This window comes from Daktulosphaira vitifoliae, unplaced genomic scaffold (genome assembly GCF_025091365.1).
Source record: "Daktulosphaira vitifoliae isolate Bord-2020 unplaced genomic scaffold, ASM2509136v1 Scaffold_1, whole genome shotgun sequence".
NCBI lineage: Eukaryota > Metazoa > Arthropoda > Insecta > Hemiptera > Phylloxeridae > Daktulosphaira > Daktulosphaira vitifoliae.
Window position 1 is genome coordinate 40,529,222 of NW_026099572.1, and position 17,148 is coordinate 40,546,369.

At 24.7% G+C, this 17,148-nt stretch overlaps 1 protein-coding gene across 2 annotated transcripts; it reads right to left on the reverse strand.

Moving 5' to 3' along the window:
• Positions 1-2,155: 2,155 nt before the first annotated feature.
• Positions 2,156-15,297, reverse strand: LOC126893726 (glucose dehydrogenase [FAD, quinone]). Of its 2 annotated transcripts, XM_050664180.1 has the most exons (7): positions 15,033-15,297; positions 11,766-11,920; positions 9,493-10,196; positions 7,597-7,929; positions 7,165-7,336; positions 3,146-3,672; positions 2,156-2,902 (listed from the first exon to the last, which is right to left on the reverse strand). In XM_050664180.1, exons 3-7 carry the CDS (start codon positions 10,133-10,135, stop codon positions 2,658-2,660), a joined length of 1,920 nt encoding a protein of 639 aa, XP_050520137.1. In that variant the 5' UTR covers positions 10,136-10,196; positions 11,766-11,920; positions 15,033-15,297; the 3' UTR covers positions 2,156-2,657. The 2 variants fall into 2 exon arrangements, with proteins under 2 accessions (XP_050520137.1, XP_050520136.1); XM_050664179.1 differs by lacking the exon at positions 11,766-11,920.
• Between the last annotated feature and the right edge of the window lie 1,851 nt (positions 15,298-17,148).

Genomic DNA, 17,148 nt, shown 5'->3' on the forward strand with positions numbered 1-17,148 from the left:
AGCCGCCAATTCTTCTTTTAATATTAATGGATTTGTACGTTACATGTGTAATTTAAATAGACCTATATTTTTTTTTTATTAATTATCTAACTCCGCTTTTATCAAGGCTAGGATCCTAAATTATTGTTTGAGTTAGAGTATGATTTCTATTTTTATTTTTTTTAATAATTTCGGTTTAGGTTTCGTTCTGATTAATAATGGTTTTTAATTACACTTTTAAGTAATAAAATATTATTTAGTAAAATATGATTCCCAAGCCATATTATTGGCTACTACGCCAAAAAAATTAATCTATCATTATTATACTAATTATTAATGATTATTCATCATATACTAATCAGACAATGTTTGAACTAAGTCAAAACTAAGTTCAAAAAGTTATCGAATTTTTGAATAGATGAAAACACCCTTACTACGTATTTAGCCAAATTATAAGTTGGGGAATTAATATTCGACATATTAGCAGTGCTCGAATTGAGGGGGGGGGTGCGCAGGGGGACGTAGCTCCTCTACTTTTTTTAAAATTTTTTTTGCGCACCCCACCTCTTTTTTTTTTTTTAAATATTAGTATGATAATGAAATATGATTTATTAATAAATACTAAATAAAGTAATGAGTAAAAAAAAAAAAAGGTCTTCAAAATACTAGGGACGCAGTTTTCAAATTGTTAAGTTGAGCTCCCCTACTTATTTTTGGCCAATTCGAGCACTGCATATTAGGTCTCATATTATTTCCCGGCTTATTTACTTTTGTCAAAGTATATAATTAAGGTATTTGAGGGTTTGAAATTTTAATAAAAAATCAGAACTTTTCTTCAATTAATAATTTTGAATTATTCATAACGTTTATAGCATCCCTTATCATTTACTTAATGGATTCTTTTTAATTTGTTCATTTCTCTTGAACCAGTCTGGGTACTTTATGAAAACAAACCTCTTTTTTTCAGTATTACAATTGAATTACCCTTATCTGGTTTTAAATATAATTAGTATTTATTGTATGTAGAAAATTTAAACACTCCCTTCTTGATAAGGTTTGATTATTAATATCAATACTTTTAACCGTTAATTCAATACCTGCTAGGAGATCATCCATTTGAATTTTTTTCCGTAAAAAACTTCTTTCAGGGCCCAATTTAAATATTTCTGTTTCTTCATTGAAAAACATAACGTTCGTATTGTTTTTAACTAAATCGTCCTCCTATTTTTTAGAAAATGAAACTATCAAGCTTCTATTAAAATTATTTATTTGGCTCCTATTTTTGGGTTCTGAAAGAAATGTTGAAACTTTTCCTTTAATTTTTTTTTTTAGTTTGTTCTTTTCTTTATCATGATCAAGGCCCGAACGCCATAATTATATAATACAAATTGATCACTTGTGGCTAATTATTTAAATTAAAATTATATTAAAAATATTTAACATAAAAAGACACAAAAAAAATGACTAAAAAATCGCGGATACGTATTTCGGGAATATAAGAAAAAGAAATACAAGATAGAGATGAAAAATATTAGTTTGCTAATCTCAACCTTTTATTATTTATTTTTGCTAAAATTTAAAATAGAAAAGTTTGAATTCACTCTCATAATATATGATTATTTTCTTCTTAACTTTTAATATTACTCGTAGTATATGTTTTATAATTCATATTATCTTACAACGTGAATTTAAAATCGAGTTTAAAATATATTTGACGGAAACCTAAATAAAGACTTTTTATTTTTACAAAGAATATATATACTTTGAAATTTAAAAAAAGTACTTTATACATTTTTATCACAATAATAAAATCAAATAAAACAAGTATAAATATTTATTAATCGAATTTCAATAAAACATTATTAAAAATAATAATCAGTCAATTTTAGTTCTATGTTAATAAATATGTAAAATTATGTTGATCATATTTTTTTATTGTATATTTGATTTGATTAAATATATAGTTTTATTTAATATAATGCTCAATTATAATTGTAATATAAAATATTACAATTCAATGATACATAGTTATAACTAGACTAGAAATCATAAACAAAATATTTTGTTTAATACAAAAATATGTATGCCCAAAAACAGTTCATGATCATATCGAAAATGCTAAAGACTTAATAAAAATTGAGCAGAAAAGTTAAATATGTACATCGTCAGCTAAAAGACTAACTGCAGTTAGTAAAATTAAAAATTTAGTTGCGGCTTTGGAAGCATTTAGACTCCTAATAATTCATTATTTTCAAAAATAAAAACATATATAATTATAAATAAACTTATTTTAAGGAGAGGAAAAAATATTAAAATATATCATTTGTCTCCCAAAATGTTTATTCTATTTTCACCAAAGATTATTTTGTCACTGATTAAAGGAATCATTGGCTAAAAAATCTTGAATACAAGGTTTTATATTAATTCTATTTGTCATTATTTCGTTTCTATTGATTACAGTGTACTGTACTAAAAATAAAAGAAATGGAAACTGTTCACCTTTATCAACATCTATTAAATTGCATTAAGGTAAAATGTAACAAAATAAGTGTTGCAAGAAGTTCTAGACACGATTATTGCAAATTAGCTCTTATCTGACGATAATATAAATATTATTTATATACAATATATACAATATTGTTGTAATATTCCCTAGTAACTCGGATTTCATAAAAACTCTAATTTAAGGTGATGTTTGTTGCACTTCTTCGTCGCCTTCTTTTAGTGTCATAGCCTTTCCAATAATTTACTATCATATCTGAGCCTTTTTCGCCTATCATGATTACTGGAGCATTGATATTTCCATTTGTGACTTGTGGCATTATACTAGCATCGATTACCCGGAGACCTTGTATACCATATACTCTGAGTTTAGGATCAACTACAGCTAATGGATCGGAGATTGGGCCCATTTTTGCGGTACCTATAACAGTTTTCATATTATTGTTATTATTATGGATTATTGTTTAGTAAAATTATAATGATGCAGTTTGTCTATGGTGCTTTATATAAGTGTTAAGTGAAATAAATTAAATCTTTTAGACGTATTTTATTTGAAACAAAAAAAATTGTAATTAAGTTAAAAATAAGTTGTTTTCGTATTCGTATTTAAATAAAAATTAAGAATCTCAAGTATGATCATGGATTATGATAAAGGATTACTCACCGGACATGTGATAAATAGTTAGAGTATACTGTCGTACCACACATTCCCAATATTCATCAGTAAATTGCTCGAGGTGTTTACAACCGGGTACTGGTTTAGCATGAAACCTAGCTCCAAATCGTTTCATTGCCTGTGTCTCGCCAATTGCTACGGCTGCCTTAACTCCTTCTCGAAGTACTCTCAAGTCTTCTACATCCGAAAAATAGTTATGGTAAAGTAAAGGATATTGATTAGGACTTTTGCTACGTAATAGTATGCGGCCTCTACTTTTGGGTCTCAATAACATAGGAAATACTCCAAAAACATCTTTGCTGTTTAGTTCACTTAAATATTCATCGTAGAAGTTATCACTTAGACAATGAGCCTTTTTGGCAGCTGTGCCACCATCCGAATTAGTAGAAGTAGATGTTAACATAAACTCAATGTCAGGCCAATCGTCTGTCTGATTAGCATATTTTGTTGATATGAAAGCCACTGATTCTAAACCTATAGATGACGTCAACGGTCCCGAACCTAACACTGCATACCTGTAAAAGATAAATGCAAAGTTTAAATATTATGTTCAACCTATTGTTTTTGTCCTATAAAGTTATAATAAAAAAAATGTGAACTTTTTGCGGTACTTTTTTGAATCAACTTAAAAGTTTAAAAATGACATCATTAAATAGAAATTTTTATAAGGATTAATCAAACGGTACTTTTTATAATGATATGTGGTCAGGAATTACTATTACTAGTAAATTTATCATAAAAGCTAGAAAATTCGTCGAAATCACAATTTTTGCATATATTTTGTATTACAAAAAATTAAAAAAAATCATTATTTTCATTTCTATGCAATCATTGGTATTTAAAAGAGATGCTGCAATAGAAATATTCAGAAAAAAAACTAGAATGTATTCAGGGGCACCGGAACTATTTTTTTACAAGGGGGGGGGACAAAAATTTAATGACTAAAACTTAGTCCCCTTGGTTGTTACTAAGCTTAAAATCGGATTAAGCTATTTTTTCTGTGAAATTTAGTGATCACATAAAAAAATCCGGTAATTTATAAATGTTACTTTTAATAATACATATTATTAGCTTCGCAGCGATGCTAAGATATTAATTTAACCATAATGTGTTTATTTATTTCTTTTGTGTCTGTCACTACTTTTTCTCAACTCTCACTCGATTATTCTCAACGATACGTCAAAAGATCACAAATTGTATCTAGTTTAAGACATTACCCTTAAAAATAAAAAAATTTTCCCTTGTTCCTCATAAATGATGAAAATTCTACAAAAAATTACAATTTTGAAAATTGTTAAATTTTTACTTTTTTTCTAAAAATTGTCATAACTTATTGAAAAATGTACAAACAAAAATAATTTTTTTTTATTTTAAAACCTTATGCATCTCCCTTTTATTTGATATAATTTTATTGGAAATCTGACCATTTACCTGCTCACAGAAGGGGATTCAAAATAACAACTTTTTTACAAAACTCAACTTTTTTAACTTAAGTTTTAAAAATATCGCGGAAACACTACATTCTTAAAACATATGTCATATTAAAGCTTATGTTACGTACTATAAATTAAAAAAAAAATTTTCCCGACGACCAAAAACACGCTATTTTCGTGTTCAAATTTTTTTAAAATTTATTTTAAAATACCTATAAGGGTTTACCATAGTAATAAGTTCTCCAATAAATATAAAATTTACATAATTCTAACTTACATTAAGTATAAAACTATACTTCTTTTAATTATTTTGCCTGTTCAAAATTAAAAAAAGTTTTTTTGAGTTTTTGAAAACTTGAAAATTGGTATAAAAAGTAGAACTTTTTCAATTTAACTTTTGAAAATCTGCGTCTTTTAAATACATGTTAAAATAAAGCTTTTTTTATGTATTAGACGTTTGAAAAAAAAATTGTACCGACGACCTATTTTCTGTGCCAATGGCAGTCTAAGTAGAACAAATAATAGGTGTTAATTTTTCTTTTGGGATAATCTATCAATTTTTTAAAATTAAACAAATCTACAGATTTGCATCGAAACGTTTCTTATAATAATGATTTTAATGAATGTAAAATATCGTCTATACTTGTCTAACTATGCCATTTTCATACTGTGCCACGACTCCAATATGCTTCCGTTTTTTAACATTCAACTGGAGTTAGGTAAATTCATTAATACTTTTTAATCCTCAAAATCTAAATAGCTAAATAATTAAGTATGATAGTGTTATATTAATTTCCAGATTCATTGTAATTCTTTTTTTGTCAATCTATTGGGGCATAATAATACTTTTGCCTCCTCGTATATTGACCAAGGGGACAACTGCCCCCTTGCCCCACCAGTTCCGGCACCACTGAATGTATTACGTGCAGTAAATTTGAATCATTAAAAAATGAATTAAGATTTGAATATATTAATTTCAGGATCTTTTTAAACACAAAGATTTACATAGTAATGATTACTTTGATATATAATGAAATTATTTATTACTATAAAAAATATATTGTTATTATTACATGAAAAAATTGTTTATGGAATAAATTTATCTAAAAGAGTAGAATAATGTTATTTTACTAATGAACAGTTTCCTTTGGCATTATTAATAATAATACATTTCAATGGCAAAATTAATTTTGTCTATAACATAATATTTAATAAATTAATGAATACTTTTATTAAAATATAAAATTAAGGAAATTAAATACTAAATCCTGCATGCAAACTTATTAGATAATGAATTACATCGAAAGCGAAAGTATTAAATAAAAAATACAGAATTATATTTAGTAATATTGCATTTCAGTATATGCTCACTTAACTAGATAATTATATAACCTGTTTTTCACTAACAATTAAAACCGTTAAATTAATTAGGTAGTACCTTATTATTTAATTACTGATAAAGAATTATTTTATAAGAAAAAAATTTCTATATTTAACTTAAAAAAATTAAATAAATATTGAAAAAATTCTTTTAATTTAAACATTTAATGATAAATACTCTTTAGACGTGAACGTATGATTCAATACTTTTAAAATATTTACAAGAGTAATTTTATTTAGCTAATTGTGCTAAAATATTCATTAATATTTTTCATTAGAAAAATTATTAGAAAACATTTTCAAATTTGTACAAAGTCATAATAAAATTTGAATCTACTGTCTTGTTAACTCGATTTCTCTTTAAATAATTATAATATTAATAAAATTATTTTTGATACTTTTTAGTTTAATATATTTCTTGATTTATTAATTATCAATTACTTTTTCAATCCAGCCCTTATATAATAAAATTTAATCACTTGTGGCTAATTAATTAAATAAAATTAAAACTATATTAATAATGTTTTTAATAAAGTTTTAATTTTATCCATCCCTTATACCTTATAAGGGTATCAAAATGATATTTTAAATAGCACCATACATATAAAAAAAGAATCTAACGTGTCTAAGATAATGAATGAATAATAACAACTTATTAACTAGTGTTTTAAAAGTTATTAACTCTTAATATATAAACTGGAGATGACGCGCGGATATCTTTATTTTTATTTCTAGGCATTAATGAATCCTAAAAATCTTTCCGTCTTGTTTTAAAAATGTTAATATCTTTTAAAATTTCAGTTAACGAGTTATTACTGCGATCAGTCATTTTTATAATCAAATAATACTTTATTTTATAAGCTAGTTAAAAATATATGTTACAATTAAAAAAATAATAAGTTGATACCTTTATAAGGGATAAATTCAAAATGTAATCAACAATTGAGAATTTGAGAAATATATAACACTAAAGAATATCAAAAATAATTATCTTAACATAATTATTATTTAAAAAAAAATTATGTGGTTAAAGCTTAAAGAATCAACTTGCATTAAGATCCAGTATTGATATATTGTTTACTGACTACTTACTAAATATATTTTGCATTTTTTTCTAATTACTAATTTAACGACAAAAAGATATTAATTGAGTTAATTTTATTACTAATTTTTAGAAAAAAAATCATATTTTACCTTAACGCAGCTGGAATATTGACTACTCGATTCATAACTAAACTGACCGGATAATCAATTTTAAATACTATGCCTCCCACCGCTGGGTGATCCATGAGGTTCTCGCCAACACCAGGTGAATGATGAATTACGGGTATGTCAAGACTTCTGAGATGATCTTCTGGTCCAATACCTTATACAAAACAAACATTAGAAACATCAAATATTTTAAAATATGTATTATGTGATATATTGTTCTCGTTATGCTATTAGATTTTGGTTTGTATGTAAATCATGACAGTGACCGCGGATTACAAAATATTATGTTGTTAATGCTACTGCTTTCACTTAGCAATATCAACCTACGTTGGATTCACTCGTGTGAACAAGCTCACGTAGTCACTGGACGAATATAATAAAAAATTAATTGCATAACTCTAAGTCGTTTTTTACCGGAAAGCATCAATAGTTGCGGTGTGTTGATAGCGCCAGCTGACAATATAACTTCCCTGCTAGCTAAAACTGTCTTTTTTTTACCACCTCGCACGAACTCTACGCCATATGCTCTCTTACTTTCGGGATCGATTAGTACCCGAGTAACATGTGACCATAGTGCCACGTGTAAGTTTCTTCTAAGTCTGATAGGTCGTAAAAAAGCTTTAGCAGTACTGCACCGGTAGCCTCTACGCATAGTAAATTGAAAAAGACTGTAACCTGTTTGGATCTCACTGTTAATATCTCTTATTTCATAACCCATTTCTTCTCCAGCTTGTAAAAATGCAAGTCCTGCGAAATTATTTTTAAAAATATTATAGATATAAATTCTATTTATTTCTAGCATTGGATGATCTATGTTTTATATTAAGTTCTAATAGAAAACCAATTCAGTGGTACAGTTTTTACGAAAAAAAAGTTTTATGCGATTTGCTGTGGTTTAAACTTAAAAGAACGAATTTTTATAATGTTTATATTTGTAAACTAAAGTTCATTGATTTTGATTGTAAAGTTCAATTAAAAAAAATTTATATTAATTTTAAATGCATCCAAATTATTTATAATAATTTTAATGCGCTGTAATATTTACTCATTTTTATAACGCAATTTAATTTATACAAAATAATGCTTTTGACATATTGGAACATGAAAAATTATATTTAATATTTATAGTGACAAACCCAATTCTATAGTTAGAAGAACTAACTCATATAGTTTGCTCAACTATAGTAGCTAGTTGACATAACTAAATAAATTTAATTTACTATTATTTATAATTGGTTAAATTATATTTATCAAATTTTATCTCAAGTATAAGGATGCTCTTACGTTTTTATATTTCCATTTTTTATGATATTTGCCTAGTAATGTATTAGACATAAGATAAAATATTGGAATTTTAAAAGAACATTTTTTTAATAAGGACTATCAAATAGTATACATATTTTTTTAAGCAATGTTTTACTTAAAATATATTTTAAATAGTACCGGTTGGGAGTTTTAGCTCTTTTAGCCTCCTGGATATATCACTATCACATATTCATATCTTAAATAAACTGATCTATGGGAAAATTCTACAATTTGAATATTAATCTATTAATTTATATTTTTATTTAAAATATCCTAGGCAACTTAGATCATTGTGTCTTATAAATTATAATTAACCTAAATATAATTTAATAATTTGTGTGGTCTCAGATAACTACCAATAATAAATATAGGATGAAGTCTGTGACTAATTAGAATCTTAGACAGGATTGTTCAATTTTAAACAAACATCGTTTAAAACACAAAAAAATAAAAATTTATATTGGCCTTATGCAACATTTTAATCATTTTAAACGATTCACTCATGTTTTAAAGAGGTTTTTTTAACATGTATAATAACAAACTCTGATCTTAAATGTACTACGTTTTACATATCAACGTGTTATTATCAAAGATCAATATCTATCAATAAAATGAACTACCTCAATATTTTTATATTATAAATGTGTGAATAGAGTATTACAAAGAATTGGTCATTATATACATTGTAAAAAAAGATCCAAACATTTTCATACTTCAATATGAAATTTTGAATACACGTTCATTTTACATACAAGTAGTGTAATTTTTACATAATAGTACCGAACATTTTTACACAAATATACAATTTCGTCACTATTTATCATAATCACTACTTTCATTATATACATTAAAAACTTCCGGTACATGTATGTAAAAATTTAGACAATATTTAAAAGTGTAGTTTTTATTACATTATTTCAGTAAACATTCTTAAAATGAATAATCTGATAAAATTATGATCAAGTTAACAATTTTCACCGAGTTTATGAAAAAAAAAAAACTTACCAAGAGGAGTATTCCAAGGAGAGTCTTGAACAGTTAAATATCCTCCAGTGCCGTGATATCTAGTATTTTTGGCTAAATACGGATTTCGCTGATCTTGAGACTTTTTAAAATACGGCAATACTTCTTCAAACGACCAACCTGGATTTCCCATTGCCGCCCAGTTGTCGAAATCTCTTCTGTTACCTCGTACGTACAACATAGTGTTGAGAACACTTGAGCCTCCAATGACTTTACCTCGGGTCCAACAACACCTTTTACCTTTCATAGCTTGACATGCTGAATCCGCTGGTTGGGTTTTATACTTCCAATCGAATTTACTGCCATGTAAATATAACGATAAGACTGGTACGTCAGTTAACTCAGTTTCTTGTCCACCAGCTTCTAGAAGAAGCACATTCCATTCAGGGTTAGCAGACAAACGGTTTGCTACGACGGAACCCGCTGAACCTCCACCAACAACAATAAAGTCATACTCAGTTCTAAGGGTCTTTTCATCAATCAAATTGTTCTCCGGATCGTATAGATCGTAGTTATAATATGCTAAAGCTGCTAAAAATGTCGGTAAAAATAATAATTTCCCACCGGCAGCTAGTTTAGTAGCCAATTTAATGGCATGTATTAGTACAGTACCCGCGTGTACCATTTTTCTGTTTTCATTTACTGTTCATGATTTAACTTGATTGGTTCAAAAAATTTGATAGCACCTTTAAAAAAATATATATATTTAAAACCATTTTATTTATAAACAATATTTATTAGCTTTTGTCTACAGAGTATAGTTAAAATAAATTTTTGTAATTATTTCCATATTATATTTATAATATAACTTAAAAAATATACAGTTTATTTGTAATTAATATTAATTATAATTAATTCTAATTATCATAACTTTATTATATATTATAATTAATTTAATGTTAAAATCTTTATTTGGTAAAATACTATACGTTCGTGAAAGTGAGAAAACTACTTAGTGAATCTATGACATAATGAATTACTCAAACCTCATGAGTTCCAAAGTTAGTCAATTATGTTTTATAGTATTATTTAATTACAAATTCAAGTTTGTGACTATAAATTATTTCTTTAATTTTGTAATTATTTTCATAAACAAGATTCAATTTTAAGAATTTAATATATAATTATCTATGCTATTAGTTGTATAACTTTAAAATGTACAGTTTTTTTAGTACTTAGGGAAGAATCGCTTATGATGTGTTTAATATTTTAAAGTAATTATAAAATAATATAAAATTTTTGATCTAATTTACCGATTTTTCAAAAGTAAAAAAATTAAAATTAAAAAATTAATAATTTAATTACTAAGTGATTTGATTAGTAGTTAATAATCAATGCAAATTATTTAAATAAAAAAAAAAAAATAGAACAATCAGGACTGTTTTAAATTATGTGTTTAAGAATAATATATCTAAAATATTTTTATTTGTTATACATTCAAAATCAGGCTATCATATAACAAGTTATTTAAAATAAATTGTAAACAAAATAATGTTTATTTACTTTTTATTTTAAGTTAATAAAGGTATGTCAACTATATTTTAAGTACGATATAAAAAAACACGATGAAATAATTAGTAGCCATTTTTAAAATTTTCCAAGGTCAAGAAACAATGTCGTCAAAAGGGCTAATTTTTATTTTAAGGGGACTAAGCCCTTCGCAGTTACGCCAATGACTATAAAAAATATATCTAAAATTATAAAAAGTATTGAACGAGTAAAAAATAGGTCTATTGTTATGAACAATGAAAACCCTTTTGTTTTTTCGTTTTTGTTGTTATTATATTTAACGGCCTCCAACTAAATTTTTTTATTGTTTCATCAGAAAGGACAAGAGAGTTAACTTATCGAAAACTTTATATAAACAAACTATTTGTAATTTAATTATTATTTTAGTTCAAATTTAATTTGACGTAGTGTATTGTGTCACGAAATTTATGACGGTAGTGATGTTTCTTGACGAATAATTTACAAAGAAAGTTGGTAAATGACGTTAGGAAATCATCAAATAGTACATGTTAACAATTTTTAGGTACATGTATATATTGAACTTGAACTGAAAATCGTGATGTCTACATAGCGTGTCTTTTGTTAATTCATCTGCTATTTAAATTACATAATGCTATTATTTAAGCAGAATTATCTTTCACGGACGTTTGAACCTCGTTAAAAAAATACTAAAGAATAACTTGTAGATTATTGGGCTTAATAATTAGGTTTAAACATTATTTTAGGTCTTAATTAAATCATCTTACATGTAACTTAATTGCTTTCAATAATTTTGCAACATTTATAAAAATTATGTCAGCTGTGCCATATTATTTTTTTGTCGCATAAGGCCAAGGTTACTTTCTCATTTCCCTGGAGCGCAGAGTTGCAAACTCTGATATAATACTTGGATTACGTTGACCTATGATATTGTAATTTTTATTTAAAAATAAACGAAAGTGTTAATTAAAGTTTAAAAACAATTTTAACATAATATGATTAGGTTTAAACTCAACCAATTGGTTGGATTGAGAATATTCTAATTAAAATAGTAACAAATACTTCTATATTATATAATTAATTACATTTTTACAGATTTATATATTTATATTACGATTTAATTAGTATATAATACAAAAGCGCATGTATATTATACCTAAAAATATATAATAGAATATAACAAATTTTTAGTTGTAAAAATTTTTATTTATTATTCACTGTTAAGTTTAAATTACCTTAGTAGTGAGAATTAGTAAATTATGATGAAATACATATCAAGAAATGAAATCAATATACGAAACTAAACTCTTTTAAAATGTAATTGAAGTTGGAGGTTTGCCGAATGTTTTTATAGACGTTTAAAATTAAATTTAGATAATTAGAGTTAAAGAATATAATTTAACTGATAATTACACTTTAATACAAGTCTAGCTATAAATGAGTTGATAAGTTAAGTTATGTTGAACTTCTTAATTTAACTTTTATGTTAATTTAACAACTATCTAATATATATTTTAGTATTTTTCATTAAATATGTCTTTTTTAATAAAACTGCAAAAATAAAAAAATATTTTTTTTTATAAAATTTAGGTTGAAAAATATTTGAAATATCATAATTTTTGTCGTATAAAAAATTTTAGAAATGGGAAAATTACAATTAATTATCTTAGAAGGCTATCACCCGGGTCCGATGAAATTTTTTAAAATCTAGTATTTGCATTTATTTAACTTTACTTATTAATACATTTGTAACTTGGTGAGCGGGAAGAGTAGGTAGAAGTGAATGTTAGGAGAGACAACACTTGATTCACTCAAAAAACTTAGACGTAAAATATTACAATAATTCTAGAATTCGTAACAAATTTTTTAATTAATTTATTTAAAAAAATAACGGATTATCTTCAACTATTTATTCTTTAACTTTTTAAATTAACTTAATTTTAACAAATTAAAAAATAATTCATTAGCCTAGCCTTTATTTAATGTGATAATATTTCATTTAAAGGATAATAGAAAAAATTACTACGTTTTAGAAAATAACTTACTGTCTATCAAGATTTGTGAGAAATCAAGGTCTTTAAATATATACAATTAATTCAATTTGTTTAGTATAATGTTAATTCACTTAAAGTTTTTATAAAAAATGAATGATACTTGGTTAAATTACAACTTATAAATCTGAAGTTAACATTAATTTATTTTGATACCTACATAATTGACCTATAATTTGCAAAAAAGATATATTTAAAAAATAATTCGTAAATTTTTGCATTACAGTATACGAGTTTAAATCCAATACTATTACTCTTTTTTGCAAATACAATGAAAAATAGTCCTAAATATATTATTTAAATCAGGCTCGGATCGATAATATTGGGAAGGTGCAAAAAAATTTTAAACATCAAAATCATGTTTTTGCAAATTTTATCATTCAAAAACTTTTTTCTTTTAGTAGATGACAATAGTTCAAATAGGAGTGCACTTTTCACCTCCCTAAATCCCTATTGACTTAAGTAGGCGTTATTTACTTTACATGGCTATGAAGATAGAGCTATATCTCTTGAAAACATAAAAGCCACGAGAGTTGAAAATTTAAAATTCCAGCTCGCTATAATTACTTAATTAAATATTTTTATCACATCCATTACTAGTATCCAAATATGAAAAGGTTCGTGAGTACGCTAAATTTTCGTTTAAATAAGTTTGACTTGCTAATAAACATATTTTGAGGGAATTCCTTGCTTTTCAATGTATTAATATTACTCTAAATATGAAATATAAAGATATTATTAAATTAAGTTAAATTTAAGTAAAATGAATTAATAAATTATAAGCAATATTCTATTTTACAAAATCGAAATACATTAATTTGTGATAATATTAATAACACTAAATATTTAAAAAAAGTGTTTTTATTAGGTTAAATTAATAAAAACACGATGGTTTCTTTTTGTAATTCAATAAATCATTGAAATTTAAAAGTTGTATAATGAATTAAAATATTAGTAGTACGATGTTATAAAAAATATCTACAAACGAAAATTATGTTGATTTTTAAGACAATTATTTTCATTAGTATAATTTCTTTATAAAATACAGCATTGTAATTGCTAAAAATATTAATTTAGATAAATAAATTTTTTTTCTTTTTGACACGTACAGTTAATACAAAATAGTTTAGTTAATGACATAAAAATTCCATAAAGTAATTCGATTTGCAGAATTAACAAATTATAATAAGAGAAAGTCACGTAGTTCGTAATATGTGTTAATGATAAATATCATTTATGTCGATAGTTTTAAACTAATGTACATATTAGATTAATTATTCAAAGCCAATAATGATATATGAACTTATTAAATAAAAGATAAATACTTTTTTACATTATAATTATTTGAAATATCATTTATACATTTTATTATTTAATAAAATAACGAAATCCTTAAAAATAGTTTTTAGTTGTTTCAAACTAGTATTTGTACAACATTTAGATAACTTGTATTAATTAAATTCATTTTACAATTATTATTATTGTAGCCCTTCGTATTGAGTCGAATGTAAAAATGTTCGATATGTCGGTCAGTATGAAAACTAAAAGCAATATGACTACGGGAAATGTGACATATTCATTACAAAACGAGAAATAGCGAGATGATTAAAAAGCTAACATCTTCCGTAACATCATTAAACTGTATTGCATAAACATCGGATGTATGCAAACCGGTTGTACACATAAATAATACTACTTTCGCTCTTCGTAGAATTTCAGACACAACACATAAAATAACAGTCTGAAGGTCGTGCATTTCCTTTGGCTGCCCCAAAGATAATTTTTATATCGATAAATTGTTTTTATATTATTTAAAAACCACTTTCATGTTATGAGAAAACATTGTTACGTTGATATTACACAATATAAAAATGTAAAAGCTTCAAAAGTTCATATAATTCATGAAATGGTAATAACTTCTTAATGGAAAAAACTATATAAAATATTTAAAGTACCTTATGTACTGTAATAATTTATATTTACCTGGTTAATGGATGTCCACAAGCGTTCGTTTTATAATGCACGTAATAATTTTACAGGTAATGGAGTTTTTAAATTGATTATATTTTTATCACTGTTAATACGTTCGAACCGACAATTATTCCTTCTATGGCTATTTAAACCAAATCAGAAGCGAATTAAAAACTTTATTTACGGTTTTATGTTCAAAGAGCAACTGAATGACCAGTGCTTTTTCTCTTGGTCTTGTTGGACTCACGATCAACGTTGTTTGCACGTGTGAGTTGTCTGTTGTTTCCTCTTCTCTTTGCCAAGTACGAGGATCTCCCCTCCCACCATATCGAGTGGTATTCGTCATTAGTGAAAGTAAACATCGGTTTTGATCGAAAGCCTTACACCAAAGGAAGTATACGTCATAAATCTATGGGTTGATAACTCCAGTTTACTACTTAATTTCTTATTTACAAATATTTTATGCATTTAAGTAAGAAATCTTATAACTTAATCCATAGTCAAAAATATCGTACAGAATAATAAAATAATTAGATGAATATAATTAAAAATTTTTCACACAAATAAATAAAGCTAATAAGGTACATTTGAAAAATAAAATTAATTTTTAGAAAGATTAAATCTCTTACATAAAACTCATTGGGTGATGCATTTGCTGCAAAACTATGGCGTAAATTTATTTCACATATTATTTTATCTGAAGAAGAAATATGTAGGCTTTAGAATAATGTATTACATAAAATATTAATAAGATTACATCAATATGATTAGACTTAAATAGTAATTAAAATTAAACCTATAGATTCAATTACTTAATAAAGTAATAAAAAAATATAATAATTTTATAAATTCTAATATTAATGATTTTTTTATTACAAGATATCTTATAATAGCATTACTATTCAAAAACTAATTACCATTGGAATTGAAAAATAACTGAAATGATAGGGAACAAATTATATTAATCTTATATTATGTGTAATTTCATATTGTTGTTACCATGCAAAAAGTGATTTTTTAATATTTTGTTGAAATGTTGCAAAAACTTTAAAATAAAAAACAATTGTATATCTATATTTTTCAATATATAAATCAAATAAAAATAAAAAAATTTAAGTTATTTTTCAAGTTTAAAATGTTGTTAGATAAAAAAATAATGAATCGATGTCTTGATTACTTGTTGCACAATGGTGACGATGTATAAAACGATTGTTTAACTATTACTCATACAAAATATTAAAAAATATAATATATATTATTATTTTTTCTCTTCGGAAGTCAACAGTATCTTACAGTAATTTATAATTTCAAAAAAAGAAAAATTGTCCTTCTATAAATTGTTTTCAAATTTAGTTTTTAAATGATAACAAACAGAGGGGTTTTGAAATTTTTAATACGTCATGTTCTAGTAGATATTTTACGTTACATTTTATTAAAAATAATTTTACAATTCTGGACTACCTTCAAATTATATTGTTTATTATTTGTTGCTAATAAGATCAATAATTAAAATAATCTTTTTTATTTTTTCAAATTTTTTAAATTACTATTTTTAACTCTTTTCTTACAAAAAATGTTGATGGTCAACAAAAAACTTAAGATAAGTACTTATTGAGTAACTAGAATCTTAACTTAATTATTTCCAATTTTATAACTATTATATAACATAATAATAACTGAAAAAACTAATAGTTCTCTAACAAACATGACCGATTATTAAAAGTCATTTTTAAATGACCAAAATGTTATTTTAGTTATTATAGTTGCATGATTCTGCCAAATGTATAGATTAGTAAAAATACTAGAGAAGTTAAATTTTAGCAGTCTGCAAATATAAAAATAAGCTTTCTTTTTATGATTGAGTAATAAGTGGTCACTATTTTCCTTAACACGTTACAATAAATATAAATTACTATTAAACTACAATCATTTTAACTAAAAATGCCAACTCATTGAAATTTATGATTTATGGACAATTATTATTATTCTTTACCGCAAACATAATTATAATTTTTGTTATTAATTGAAAAAATCAATAGATTTTTTTCTTTAATTTTTATATGAATCCTCCATAAAAGTTTTATTAATTTCAATTTTTAATTTTTTTTAAGTAAGATTTTAAGTTTAA